Genomic DNA, 12,387 nt, shown 5'->3' on the forward strand with positions numbered 1-12,387 from the left:
TTATTTGACCACTATTAATTGTTTGATTTAGTTAAAATATCAATATAAATGTTTGGTTAATTAGCTTTTTGCAACTCCAAAAGGCTAAAATTCAAAAAGTTATTCCAAGCAATTTTTTCAATTAGCTTTTTGAAAAAAGAAATTATACCAAACAACTAACAACTAAAAGCTAATTTACCAAACACTTTTCTACAATCAGCTAATGTTATCACTATTTATACCCTCTAATTAACACAATCAGCTAACAGCTAACAACTATCAGCTAACAACCATTTTACCAAACAGGGCCAATGAAACCTTTCCAAATTGGAGGTCAATGATTGTTTCAATACTTTTCTCAATATACCCACAAATGCGACACACGGTACCAACATCGTCCTTCAATATGAAAAAGTGGTCACAGTCTTCTTCGCGATCCTTAATTGCACGGTCTTCATACAAAAGATCCACTGTAGTATCCTATTTGGCATGAAGAAAATTGATGTTAATGACAAAAGAATTCTAACAGCAGTTGAGAACCTGTTATAGACAAAAAAAAATTGATAACTATGCCCAAATCAAATCGATATTACTCCTTAAGACAACTAGCCATGAGAGACACAACATCATAGTTAAACAAATAAGTTTTGCAGAACAATAACAAATGTACCTTCGAGTATTCCAGAACAAATGACATTTCCTTCCAAACATCATCGACACCATCATCATCAGGTTGCTCATTTTCCTCATCTTTTACACCAACAAATACACCACTGTCTTTTTTTTTTTCATTTCCGCTACACAGAGTTGCTCCTCCCAACAAAGTCTGGTGTCCAGCATTATCACATTCCTTTTGCGAATGACACCAACCACAAGAAAATGTAAGAAAAATAATTAACTTAGAGCAAAAGAACAGTTCCAATAACTGTCATATTCAGAATATAATTACCATAGTATCATTTTTATGAATGTCATCACCAGTATTCTCTGAGAAATTCCCTTGGTATGGACAGCTAGACATCTCACTCCCAGAGTCTTCATTGTCTGAATCAAGAATAACAAGGGGAATTGAAGGTGAAATATCCACAGTAGGAATGGGCATAGCTGGTGGAAGATTATGTGCTTGATCCTCATCCTCCAAATCAATGACGTGAGAAATGGAAAATGCAAATTATATTTAGGCTAACCTACCACACGTAAACACATTTTTTAGCTCTGGCGATTGCGAGAAAATCGCGATCTCCCCTTCGTAAAACTTTCGGACTTTCTTTACCTAACGCCGACTACCTAATTCCGGCGGAAAAGTTTGCTGGCCGTCTCTGATTTGGTGAGGCGGTCATGGAGGCGGGGGACCCACCCCCACAGCCCCCAGAATCGGCAGTAGCGGTTGTTGCGACATTCCTCGCGGACTTGCGACGTATGGGCTATTCCGCGCCGATGCCAGTTATCACCCCTTGTTCCGCTGGCGATTCATCTCAGGCATTTTCTTCATCGCCGATGCAACTGCTACGGGGCGATGAGGCTGGAAAGCTGATGGCCCCGAGCGATTCTGCTCAGCAGGGGCGACTGCTCCAGCGGGTACTCAGGACCCCAGTCGTCGAATTCAAGCGCAGCAGGCCATCCCACCACCGTTCGTTTTTACGTCGGCACGGCAGACTATGGTTTCGCATATCGCCGGAGATTCGGGTGGTATTGACGTGGTGCACGGAGCAGATGTTATTCGTCGTCCACCATTGAGTCAACATGTAATTCTGAGCCAGGTTACACCAAGTGACAATACTAGAGGTAATGTTTCTGATCTTGCTGGATATAATGACACCTCACCATTTGTGCATGGCATAGGCATAGATAATGCCAATCTGCAAGTAATGGCGAGAATCCCACTGTCAATACTCTGCCTATAGTTTCGAATATGGGAGGGGCTGCTACTAATGCTAATTCACTTGGGCAGGGAATAAATCTGTTAAATGGTCATACTACTGCCAATATCTTGTACGTCTTATTCGAACCCCTTGGGTACTACTGCTAATAATCCTTCTCTTGCTTTTGGTAGTGTTAATAATGTGGTTTCAAACCCTTTAAATAATGATATCAATTTGCCTATTTCTACTATTGATGGTTCGAATTTGGTGGGTGGTGTTGTTGATAATCCACCCACTGTGGGCAGCTTATATAATGCCACGGCAGTGACATTAAACCCAAACAATCCAGCTCATGTTGCTAGTAGGGTCACTTTGGATGGTAATGTTGCTAATAATGTTGCTATAGGGGGTGGCCAAAATATATCTACTATACATGGCTTGAATTCTTCAAATAATGCTAATGCTACATTAAATAAGGCTTTGCCTAGTGTTAGTAATACTCCTAAAAATGTTGGCAATGCTTTGCCTAGTGTTACTAATGCTCCTAATAATCATCCAAGCGTTGTGCGTGGGGGTGTCACGGCACATCCACCAACTATCCGCAGAAATAACTCAAGACAAAGGGTTAATTTGACTTTAGGTACGCAATCTCGTTCATTTGCTCAATTATTTACGGCTTCGAATCCAGGTGGACATAATGTGTCAATTTCTAGCCCTATTCCGGTGCCTATTATTTCTGAAAAAATTGTAGAAATACATCGTGGTGAACCGTGCATTACCTTTGAGGATAGTGAAATTCAACAAATGAACAGGATTGAAAATATTATGTTAGTCGGTAAATTTTGGCATGGTAAACCGCTCCTATCTGAAATACGGTCCTATTTTGCTAAAACTTTTGTGCTTCGGGGTACAGTAGAAATTGGTCTAATGGACCCTAGACATGTGTTTAGCATTCTCCCATCCTGATGATTGTGTGGACATTTTGGTTAAGGGTCAAATTTCGTTTAATGGTAATTATCCCATGCGCTTGTTTCATTAGACTGCTGATTTTGATACTTGTTTTGAGACTTCATTGGCCCTGGTGTGGGCTTTATTGCCTAATCTGAAAGCTAATTATTTTTCCATCCCTTGTTTGAAACAAATTGTTAAGCCAATTGGCCGGTTTTTACATGTTGATGCTGCAACTGCAAAATTTTCTAGGCCTAATGTGGCGAAGGTTAAGGTCGAAGTTGACCTCCTACCGCCACTTAAGACTAGAATGTTTATCAGAATGGGAAGTAAAAAACCAGGTAAAGAGGATGATGGGTTTTGGCAGACTATTGAATATGAGAAAGTTCCTCCTTATTGTTTAATTTGCAGGAAATAAGGGCATTTGGCCCCATCATGTCGTTCTGGAGTTAGGCCTTCGGGCCTCAATGGTGGTCAGGGCCAGCCACCATGAGGCCACCCGCCACCAGGCCAACCACCACCAGACGGTGGTGGAGGCGGAGGCCCCTCTAATCTGCCTTCGGCCCCTCGTGACCCTCCACCTTCTGGAGGAGGCAATCAGAGATTAGGAGGTGGGGTTGGTCGGCCCCCGGTCACTCAGAACCATACAGCTCAGGAAACTGCAGGTTGGAATCAACGTCAAAGGAGAAACACATCTAAAAGATGGAGACAAGATAAGGGCAAGGACCTGGTTACTACTGATCGGGGACGGGATCATGTGACTTTCTTAGTCCCCCAAGATGGGGATAGGCCTGGCACTTCAGGTGTTGCACCTGAGGTGGGATTGTCACATTCCCAACCTCCGGCTCCAACCCCTATCTTTACTAGTAATGCTTTTAATCTTTTGCAGGATGTACAGGTTACAGAACAGGCCCAAGAAGCCCATACTCAAAATGATCAGGAACCTGAGTTGGCCCATGGGGCTGCCATCCAGGATTTTGATAGTGCATTAGATGACCACTTGGCCTCGGTTCTCGGCCACGATGAGGTTCCTCAGGACCCTCATGTTCAAGCACAAGAAGACCCTAAAAATCAGTCACTTGAGGGGATGAACACACAACCTCAAGTAAACATGGGGCCTTTACCAATTGTTCAGGGCCTTGACCATGCTCCACCACAGGTAGATACTCGATCACAGGAGGGTCTTCACTCGCTAGAGGGGCTAAATACACAGTTTCCTTTACCAACTGGTCAGGGCTTAGCCCAAGTTTCATCACAGGTCGATACTCAATCCCCGAATAAAGGGGGAGGTTCTTCTAATATTCTATCTACTCCAGGAACTGCTAATTATACTGGTAAGGTTTGTTCTACTCCTTTGATTGCTCCTGACTCTGAGGGCTTGTTGACACCAGTTCGGGGTGGGGGGGGGGGACTGGATTGTGTAATGTAAACACAAACCAGAACACCGTTCCCACGGTGTCTCCAGGTGTTCAGCCGGTTAGGCGCCATCGGAGAACTCGGTTAACGTCGGAGCGCTCCAACGTTGCTGGGTTCTACAGCGAGGCGTCTGATGATGATGATAGTGATTCTTTCGTCGCTAGTAGAGTTGCTACCTTTGAGTCTGTGGGGCGTAATAAGCAGCCGGTGGGCCATGGTTCGCCCCCTAGGACTACTCGCGTGCCCTTTGGTGGCAAGTATACTACATCTCAGGTGCAGCGGGATCGGAGTAGTGCGGCCTTTGGCACTCCTAACTCTTCTCAGTCTCCATCTTTTTGATGATGCGGTTCCTTGTTTGGAACGTGCGGGGTATTGCCTCGCAGGGCTCTTTTCAGAGATTGCATCTGTTGCTCAGAAAACATAAGCCTTTTATTTTATGTCTCCTTGAGCCGTTTTGTAGTACTGATAGGTTGGATAGCTTTAGACTGCGACTTGGCTTTGCCTTTGCTTTTGCTGGGTTAATGATAAGTTGTGGCTCTTTTGGAACTCTGACCTTGTTTTGAATTTTGAATCTGAGTATGATCAATCGGTATCTGTCTCATGTGGTCATGCTACTATTCCTTCTGCTTTCTGGCTTTCCTTTGTGTATGCTAAGACTAGGGACCGCCTAAGGGTTCCTTTATGGGATGAGCTACTCGCAGTCTCAAATAGGATCCCTTCCGGTGTCCCCTGGTCTGTGGTGGGGGATTTTAACTGTTTGCTAAATGTGGACGAGAAAAAAGGGGGTTTTCCTTATTCTCATAGGAAGACTACTGATTTTCGAAAGTGTGTCAGTGCGTGTGATCTGATTGACTCTTCTGCCTATGGCTCCCCTTACACTTGGTGGAATGGGAGGCGTAAGGACGCTGCCATTTGGATGCGCTTGGATTGATTTCTTTACACTTTGGTGTGGGAATCGATATTCAGGACATCCGTTATGCATTTGTCTAGGATCATGTCTGATCACTGTCCGTTACTTGTTACTTCTGAAGTTATAACTGCTCAACCTATTCCAAAACACTTTAGCTTTCTTAATGTGTGGACCAAACACGAGGATTTTCAGCGTGTGGTTATAGAAAGTTGGGAAGCGCCTGTTGAGGGTGCTCCAATGTATGTCTTGGCTACTAAGCTGTCCAGGTTAAAGAAGGTTCTTGCTCCTTGGAGTAGGGAAACCTTTGGTAATATTTTTTCTAAATTGCAGGAATTAGAAGATAAGATGCAGGCGCTGGAAGAGGTGTCACAACAGAATCTAGATGATGATAGGGCACTCATTGACTATAATGAGAGCGTGGCTCTTTTGCAAAGACAGATTTCCATCGAAGAAGAATATTGGCAACAAAAGGCTCACATGGTGGCCGTCCAGGAGGGTGACAGGAACTCCAAGTTCTTTCACTCGATGGTAAAAGAACGAAGAAGGAAACTCTATATTCATAAGGTAAAAGATGACACAGGACAATGGATTGAGGATAGACAGGGGATAGCACAAAATGCTGTCTCCTTTTTTGAAGGTCTATTCACTGCGGAGGCAGGTACCTTTGATTTGTCTAAACTTGACTGTATGCCGCGTCTAGTTACTGATAATGAGAATGCTATGCTTGTTGCTATCCCTGAGGATGATGAGATTAAAAATGTTGTGTTTGACATGAATTCTGTTAGTGTCGCAGGCCCAAATGGGTTTTCAGGGGCATTATATAAATCTTGTTGGGATATCATTAAGGGGGATGTGGTTAATATGGTCAGAAGTTACTTCCTTGGTAGGGAGTTCACCAGGTCTATTACTCACACCTCCATTGTGTTATTGCCCAAAAAAGCTAGCCCGGAGACATTTGCTGATTATAGGCCCATTAGCTTGTGCAACTTTAGTAGTAAAATTGTCACAAAGTTAATGGTAGTCAGGTTGGCTTCTGTCCTTCCGAGATTGTTGTCCCCCCATCAAAGTGGTTTCGTTTCGGGGCGGTCTATTACTGATAATATTTTGCTTGCCTATGAGATATGCCATGGTATAACGCTAGGAAATCAGGATATTGTGCTGAAGCTAGACATGGCTAAGGCCTATGACCGGGTATCCTGGTTTTTCCATGTCTCTGTGATGCGAAAGATGGGCTTTTCGGAAGTCTGGATTGACTTGGTCTATCGTGCTGTTTCAAATGTGTGGTACTCTGTCATAGTCAATGGAGTCAAAGAGGGGTTCTTTACCTCGTCCCGTGGATTGAGGCAAGGAGACCCACTCTCCCCTAGTCTTTTTATAATCGCTGTAGAGGTCCTCTCTACGTTCCTCGCTCGCGTCCATCAGGATGAGGCTGTCCCTAGATTTTCCCAGCCTGCTGGTACTCCTCATATTCATCACTTAGCTTATGCTGACGGCGTTATTATTTTTAGTACTGGGAGACAAGGGGCAATATGCAAAGTCATTCGTGCTTTAAAAGATTACAAAGGGATTTCTGGCTAAATGGTCAGTTTTCCTAAGAGTGCTTTTTATATGCATCCTGATACCTCGGGTCGGGTAATTCGTAGGATTGGGAACATCACTAGATGCATTCATAGATCCTTCCCTTTCACCTATCTTGGGTGCCCTATTTATGTAGGGAGGAAGAAGTGCATTTATTTTTCATCTGTGGTGGATAAGGTAAAGGCCAAATGGCTTGGGTGGCAGCGTCGACTGCTATCTAAGGGGTGAAAGCAATCTTAATTACTTCTGTTTTGCAGGCTATTCGTTTACATCTTTTTGCAGCTTGTGCCCCTCCTAAGCAGGTTATTCGGGACCTGGAGCGGTGTTTTGCCGCCTTTTTCTAGAGGCAGTCGGGAGGTGCACGCTATAATTGGGCTTCATGGAAAACGCTCTCCCTACCTAAAAAAGAGGGTGGAATGGGACTCCTTGACCTTGACTTGATGGTGCGGGCATCTAGTGCGAAGCTTTGGTGGAATTTCCGCAAGGTGTATTCCCTGTGGGGAAGTTTCATGACTGTTAAGTACTACAGTCGAGTTCACCCGGTGGCGAAACGAGTGCGAACCTCCGATTCACACACTTGGAAGCGAATGCTCAACGTCAGGAATGAGGTAGAGGCAGTCTTAGGATGGCGCCTGACTCACGGGGATGTTAATCTCTGGTGGGATAATTGGTCCGGCATCGGCACACTAGGGCGCCTTTACCCCTTCCCGGGGGTTGAGTACTCTGGTGATCTATTGTCTGACTTCATTCAGGACGGAGAGTTAGACCTATCGGCGTATGATAACCTTCTGCCGCCTGGGTTGGAGGCTGACATGTCCCTTCTGGGTCAAAGAGTAGCTGACATCCCTATTTGGTGGGTGGCTACGGACGGTTTGTTTTCTTTTTCCTCTGCAAAATCTTTATTCAGACCTGAATCGGTGCAGTCAGATCCTCTTTTGAGTGCATGTTGGCTTAAGTATTTGCCCTTTAAGGTGTCATTTCTTGCTTGGCGTGTGTTAAGGGGTCGCTTGCCCACTGATGATGCCATGGCTAGATTTGGGCGCCTAATTGTTTCCAGATTTTGGTGCTGCAATAACCCTGTTAGGGAAACTATTGATCACATCTTTTGTGCGGGGGACACTGTTAGGGCTGTATGGGGATTTTTTATGGGATCACTCGGCTTGCGATTCAGTCATCGGGGTCTACGGACGCTCTTGACTGGGTGGAAGCGGGTGATTTCACATAATCGTCTTGTTGCTTTTGTTATTTGCAGGTTGCATTATCTTATCCTTTGGGAGTTATGGAAGCACAGGAACACATGCTTACATGGCAGATGGCCGCCGAGTGTACCTAGAGTGGTGTATGGTGTTGCCTATACAGATGGGATCCCCCTCCGGATGGTCCTATAAAGCTCAATTTTTCATATTCTGAGTCGTTGGGTGGGACTGCTGCCTTGGTACGTAATCGGGGAGTGGTGGCTGCTACAGCCTAGCCATTTCGGCAGTCAACGGGTTTCAAGATTTTTTCCATGGTATGCACCGCTCTATTGAATGGTGTTTAGCCGAGGGTTTTAGGTCCCTGGTCTTAGAGTCTATATTGCCTGAGCTTAAGGGTTATGTAGACCCCACCGCACCTAGTCCATGGGTCTATGACTTCGAAGTGTCATGACTCCGGTTTCTTTGTTCTTGTGCATCTGTTTCTGTTCTTCAGTGTTTGCCGCAGGGTAACCTCCCGGTGGCTGCATTAGCAGATTGGGTTGGGGATAAGGATGGGGAGTTTATTTTTCGTAATTTGTCAGACTTACCGCCGAGGGTGCGTGCGTTGCTTGTTCATGATGAAATCCCATCGGTGGTTTTTGATGATTATGACCCGCCTTGAACTATGGTTTTGCTTTTGATGAATTGTATAAGATTTTAAAACAAAAAAAAAAAGAAAGAAAAAGAGAAAGTGAGGAAAAGGGAAAAGGCACTTATAAAGAAAAATTGAAATGAAGGGAAAGTACTATTTAGAGGCAATGATGGTTTGGCTTTGTGCCAAGCATAGCCTCAACAACGTAGGTGTCAGCGGTAAAAGAGGCACCCTAGTCCGGGCTGAACGGTGGCCGGGCAGGATCTATCATATCCGTTGACCTAGTCAGGTTTGCTGCTGGCCCATAGTAGCTAATCCCGTTAGGGTTTTGGTTACTGTTCGTTGCTGGTGCTGAGAGGAGATTGGCTGGCCTGTATTTTGTGTGGGCCTACGTGCCTGTATTTTTGGCCTGCGAGCCGCGTTTATATTTTCCTTATTTATCTTTCATTTATTTATTTAGCGGAGATATTCCTAGACTTGTACCATTTCTTCATGTTTTATTGTTTTCTGTTGGGCTAGTTGAGTAGTTGGCCTTACCGGCATAGGGCGTAGGGGGCTTTCCAATACTGGGGGTTTTCTCTTTCTGCTCTGTGCTCTCTGTGCCTTCTTGCTTCTATCTGTGGCTGTGTGTTTCGCGGGATTTGATTCCTGTGTTTCATGCATAGCATACACTCTGAGGTGGGAGTGCTCTCTTAGTAATATTTTGCTTGAGTTGGTGATTAGAAGAAAAAGGCTGGTTGTTCTATAAAGGCTTGGGTGGGTGTGAGGTGGGTTTCTGGTGCTTAGCATATATACTATTGCTTCTGTGGATGGCTGTACAGGTTCCCTAGGTTAAAATACAGTACGCTGTACCGAGGGAGCTGGTCTAACGCTTAAGAGTGGTATATATGTTGGCACCAGTGGTTAGGGAGCCATCGCTTGGGACTTTGGACCATTGAAGTTCTTTGCGATAAAATGCAGAGCTCTGTACGTACGAGGGTGGCCTGGGTTCCAAGGGTGGGTGGAGGTGAGAACCATTGCTCATGTGGCAGACTATTCACGGCCCCCCCGGATAAAAATGCAGAGATTTGAATCAGAGGGGATCTGTCCAACGCATGAGGGTGGTCGAATTTTGGGAGGCTGGTTTCATTGCTTCTGTGGATGGTCGCATAGGTCCCCTCGGATAAAAATGCAGAGCTCTGTACCGCGGGGGATCGACCTGACGCTTGAGGGTGAAACTAGTCCTTCTTTGGCTTTGGAGCACCGCTCCCACCCTTTGTGTAGGGCATGACGCCCAGGAATTGTCCAGCTCTGCATGTGGTACAGGTGGTTTGTAGAATGGGTGTTGGGCCCACTTGGTGGTTTAGACTTTATCTCCTTTATTAGTTAGCCTTAGGTCTCTTTGCTTTATTCTTTTATCTCTTTGTAGCCTTGGTCACTTTTGGGCCTTGGCAAGACTTTGTTTTGGTTTTTTAATAAGAGTTCTTCTTTTTTAAAATATATATATATATATACAGAATATATCTACCAGAACCACAAAAATCTAAAAATTGACCATGGTGTACTGTGGACTTTGAATCAATACACAAATTTTGATTTCATAATATATAGAATTCTAGGGTGTTAGCGAACATAGCTTTCGACAAACTACTCGTGTTCGTATTCGGTAAACGTTCGTTTATGTTCGTTTGTTAAGATAAACGAACATTAACAAACAAAATTTAGAGTTCGGTTAATAAATGAACAGAGCTTGAACAATTGTGAGCTCGTTTACTAAGAGATCGTGCACAAGCTTGTTTGTATTTGTTTAATAATGTTCGCAAACAAGCTCGTTTATGTTCGTTTAATAATGTTTGCGAATAAACTCGTTTAATGTTTGTTTAATAATGTTCACGAAAAATGTTAATAAACACACATATATATGTATATGGGTAATAAAATAATTTTATTGTCTTAGGTTTTTAACTCATCCAGTCCTCATAAGTCGCAGCAATCCTCATTCCTCCATTCTGCCAATTCCTCCCTACTCTTCAAGGCTCAAGCTGCACCAAAAAAAAAAAAAAAAAAAAAAATTTAGGGTGTGTTTGGTTCGCACATAGGAATCGGAATTGGAATGGGTATCAAATACTTGGTAATGGTAATGGGTTTTGGTGAAAGTATTTAACATGTTTGGTAGTAGGGTGGAATGAGAATGGTTACTAATAGTAGTGTTTGAGAATGAATAAGGGAATGAAACCCTTATTTCATTTGGGTATGAGTTTTTCAATTGATGGGGTATTCGAAACCCATAGTAGTGTTCTAAAAACCTATCAACCAAACAGCAACAATCACTTTCATACCCATTCCTATGTGCAAAACCCACCAACCAAACACACCCTTACTCTTCTGGCAGACAGCAGACCGCCGGCGACGTCCACGTGAAGCCACGTCCTCCGCCGCAGCAGACCGCAGCCTCCACCACCGCCGGCGACTTCTACGTACCTAGCACCGTGAAGCAGACCGCCGCAGCAGACCGAAGCCACGTCCACCATGGCCGAACCCACGTCCACCATGGCCGAACCCACCACGTACCTAGTATTCTCCATGAGGATCTGAACTCTTTTACTTTTATTTATTTATTTATGTAATTTTGTTTTTCTATTCTGCCCTTTCTTCTTTGTTAGTTTTTCATCTCAATTTCTAGTTCCTGTGTACACAATTTCTAGTTTACTTGATTCTCTCATTCACTTAAGCATATTCCTTTTTCGTTCCTGTAATTTGAAGGGTTAGGGTTCATTATTTTTGAAGGGAATCACAAATCAGTAGTGGAGGAAACTGAGGGAGTCAACAACATTAACTGGGTATGAGTTTGTGTAAAAGAGTATGTATGTGAAGTATTGTTGTTTGTTTTCTGGATCTGAAGCTAAAAAGGAGTAATCTCTTTGTTTGTGTCTGTGTGTGTATTACTCTTTATATATAATATATCAAGTAGCATACATATATACTTGTGATTATAGGTATATGTGTGTGATTATATAATTGATTTTGGGATTTCTGACTTTTCTACAAATGTATATGAAGCAGCACAATGAGGTGGAGCTATCTGGTCTTGGAATTCATGTTTATAATACACAAAATTCATGTTTATAATTCACATAAACACGATATAATAAACATGAATTTTGCGCATTATAAACATGAATTCGATGTATTATATAGTTGAGAACACATAAACACTTAACACAATAAACTGAATTCATGTTTATAATGCACAAAATTCATGTTTGTTATATCGTGTTTATGTGTATGTGTATTATAAATATGAATTACATTACGAACACAAATTTTGTGCATTATAAATATAAATTATGTGTATTGAGCCAGAATCCATAGTGTACTGTGGCCCCTAGTGCATGATATAATGATTGATCAGGGGACAAAGTTCAATACAGAGAGTTAGCCTGAACTCTAAGAGCATCGTTAGCCGTGCTTACAATTTGTTCTCAACAAAATAGAGAAAATCTTTATTAAAAACAAAAGAAAACAAAAAAGATGGGCTCGGATACGTGACTATAGTTTTCTCCTTTTCTCATACATCACCTGACCCAAATTACAAAACCACCAATCATTATTGTGTGGACCATGATCCACACAAATTGTGTGGACTATATTTTGTATATTGTTAAATAATGTACATTCAGTACAAAAATAATGTACATTCAATACAAAAATAATGTAAATTGTATTAAAGGGATGTACATTAGTTTTGTACTGAGTATACATTATATTGTATAATGCAAATTCAATACAAAAATAATATACATTTAATATATTAAAAATGTACGTTTTGTTATGGTCCACGTAATAATGTGTGGACCATGGTCCATAATTTGCCCAAAACCACTAACT

General features: G+C 42.8%; 1 protein-coding gene across 1 annotated transcript; it reads right to left on the reverse strand.

Annotated features, from left to right (window-relative positions):
- On the reverse strand, nucleotides 1–1,132 carry LOC109178854 (protein CHROMATIN REMODELING 35-like). The gene is made up of 4 exons (XM_019328405.1): nucleotides 929–1,132; nucleotides 650–829; nucleotides 279–459; nucleotides 1–11 (listed from the first exon to the last, which is right to left on the reverse strand). Exons 1-4 carry the CDS (start codon nucleotides 1,079–1,081, stop codon nucleotides 1–3), a joined length of 525 nt encoding a protein of 174 aa, XP_019183950.1. The 5' UTR covers nucleotides 1,082–1,132.
- Between the last annotated feature and the right edge of the window lie 11,255 nt (nucleotides 1,133–12,387).

The sequence above is a fragment of the Ipomoea nil genome, unplaced genomic scaffold, assembly GCF_001879475.1.
Source record: "Ipomoea nil cultivar Tokyo-kokei standard unplaced genomic scaffold, Asagao_1.1 scaffold0873, whole genome shotgun sequence".
Taxonomy (NCBI): domain Eukaryota; kingdom Viridiplantae; phylum Streptophyta; class Magnoliopsida; order Solanales; family Convolvulaceae; genus Ipomoea; species Ipomoea nil.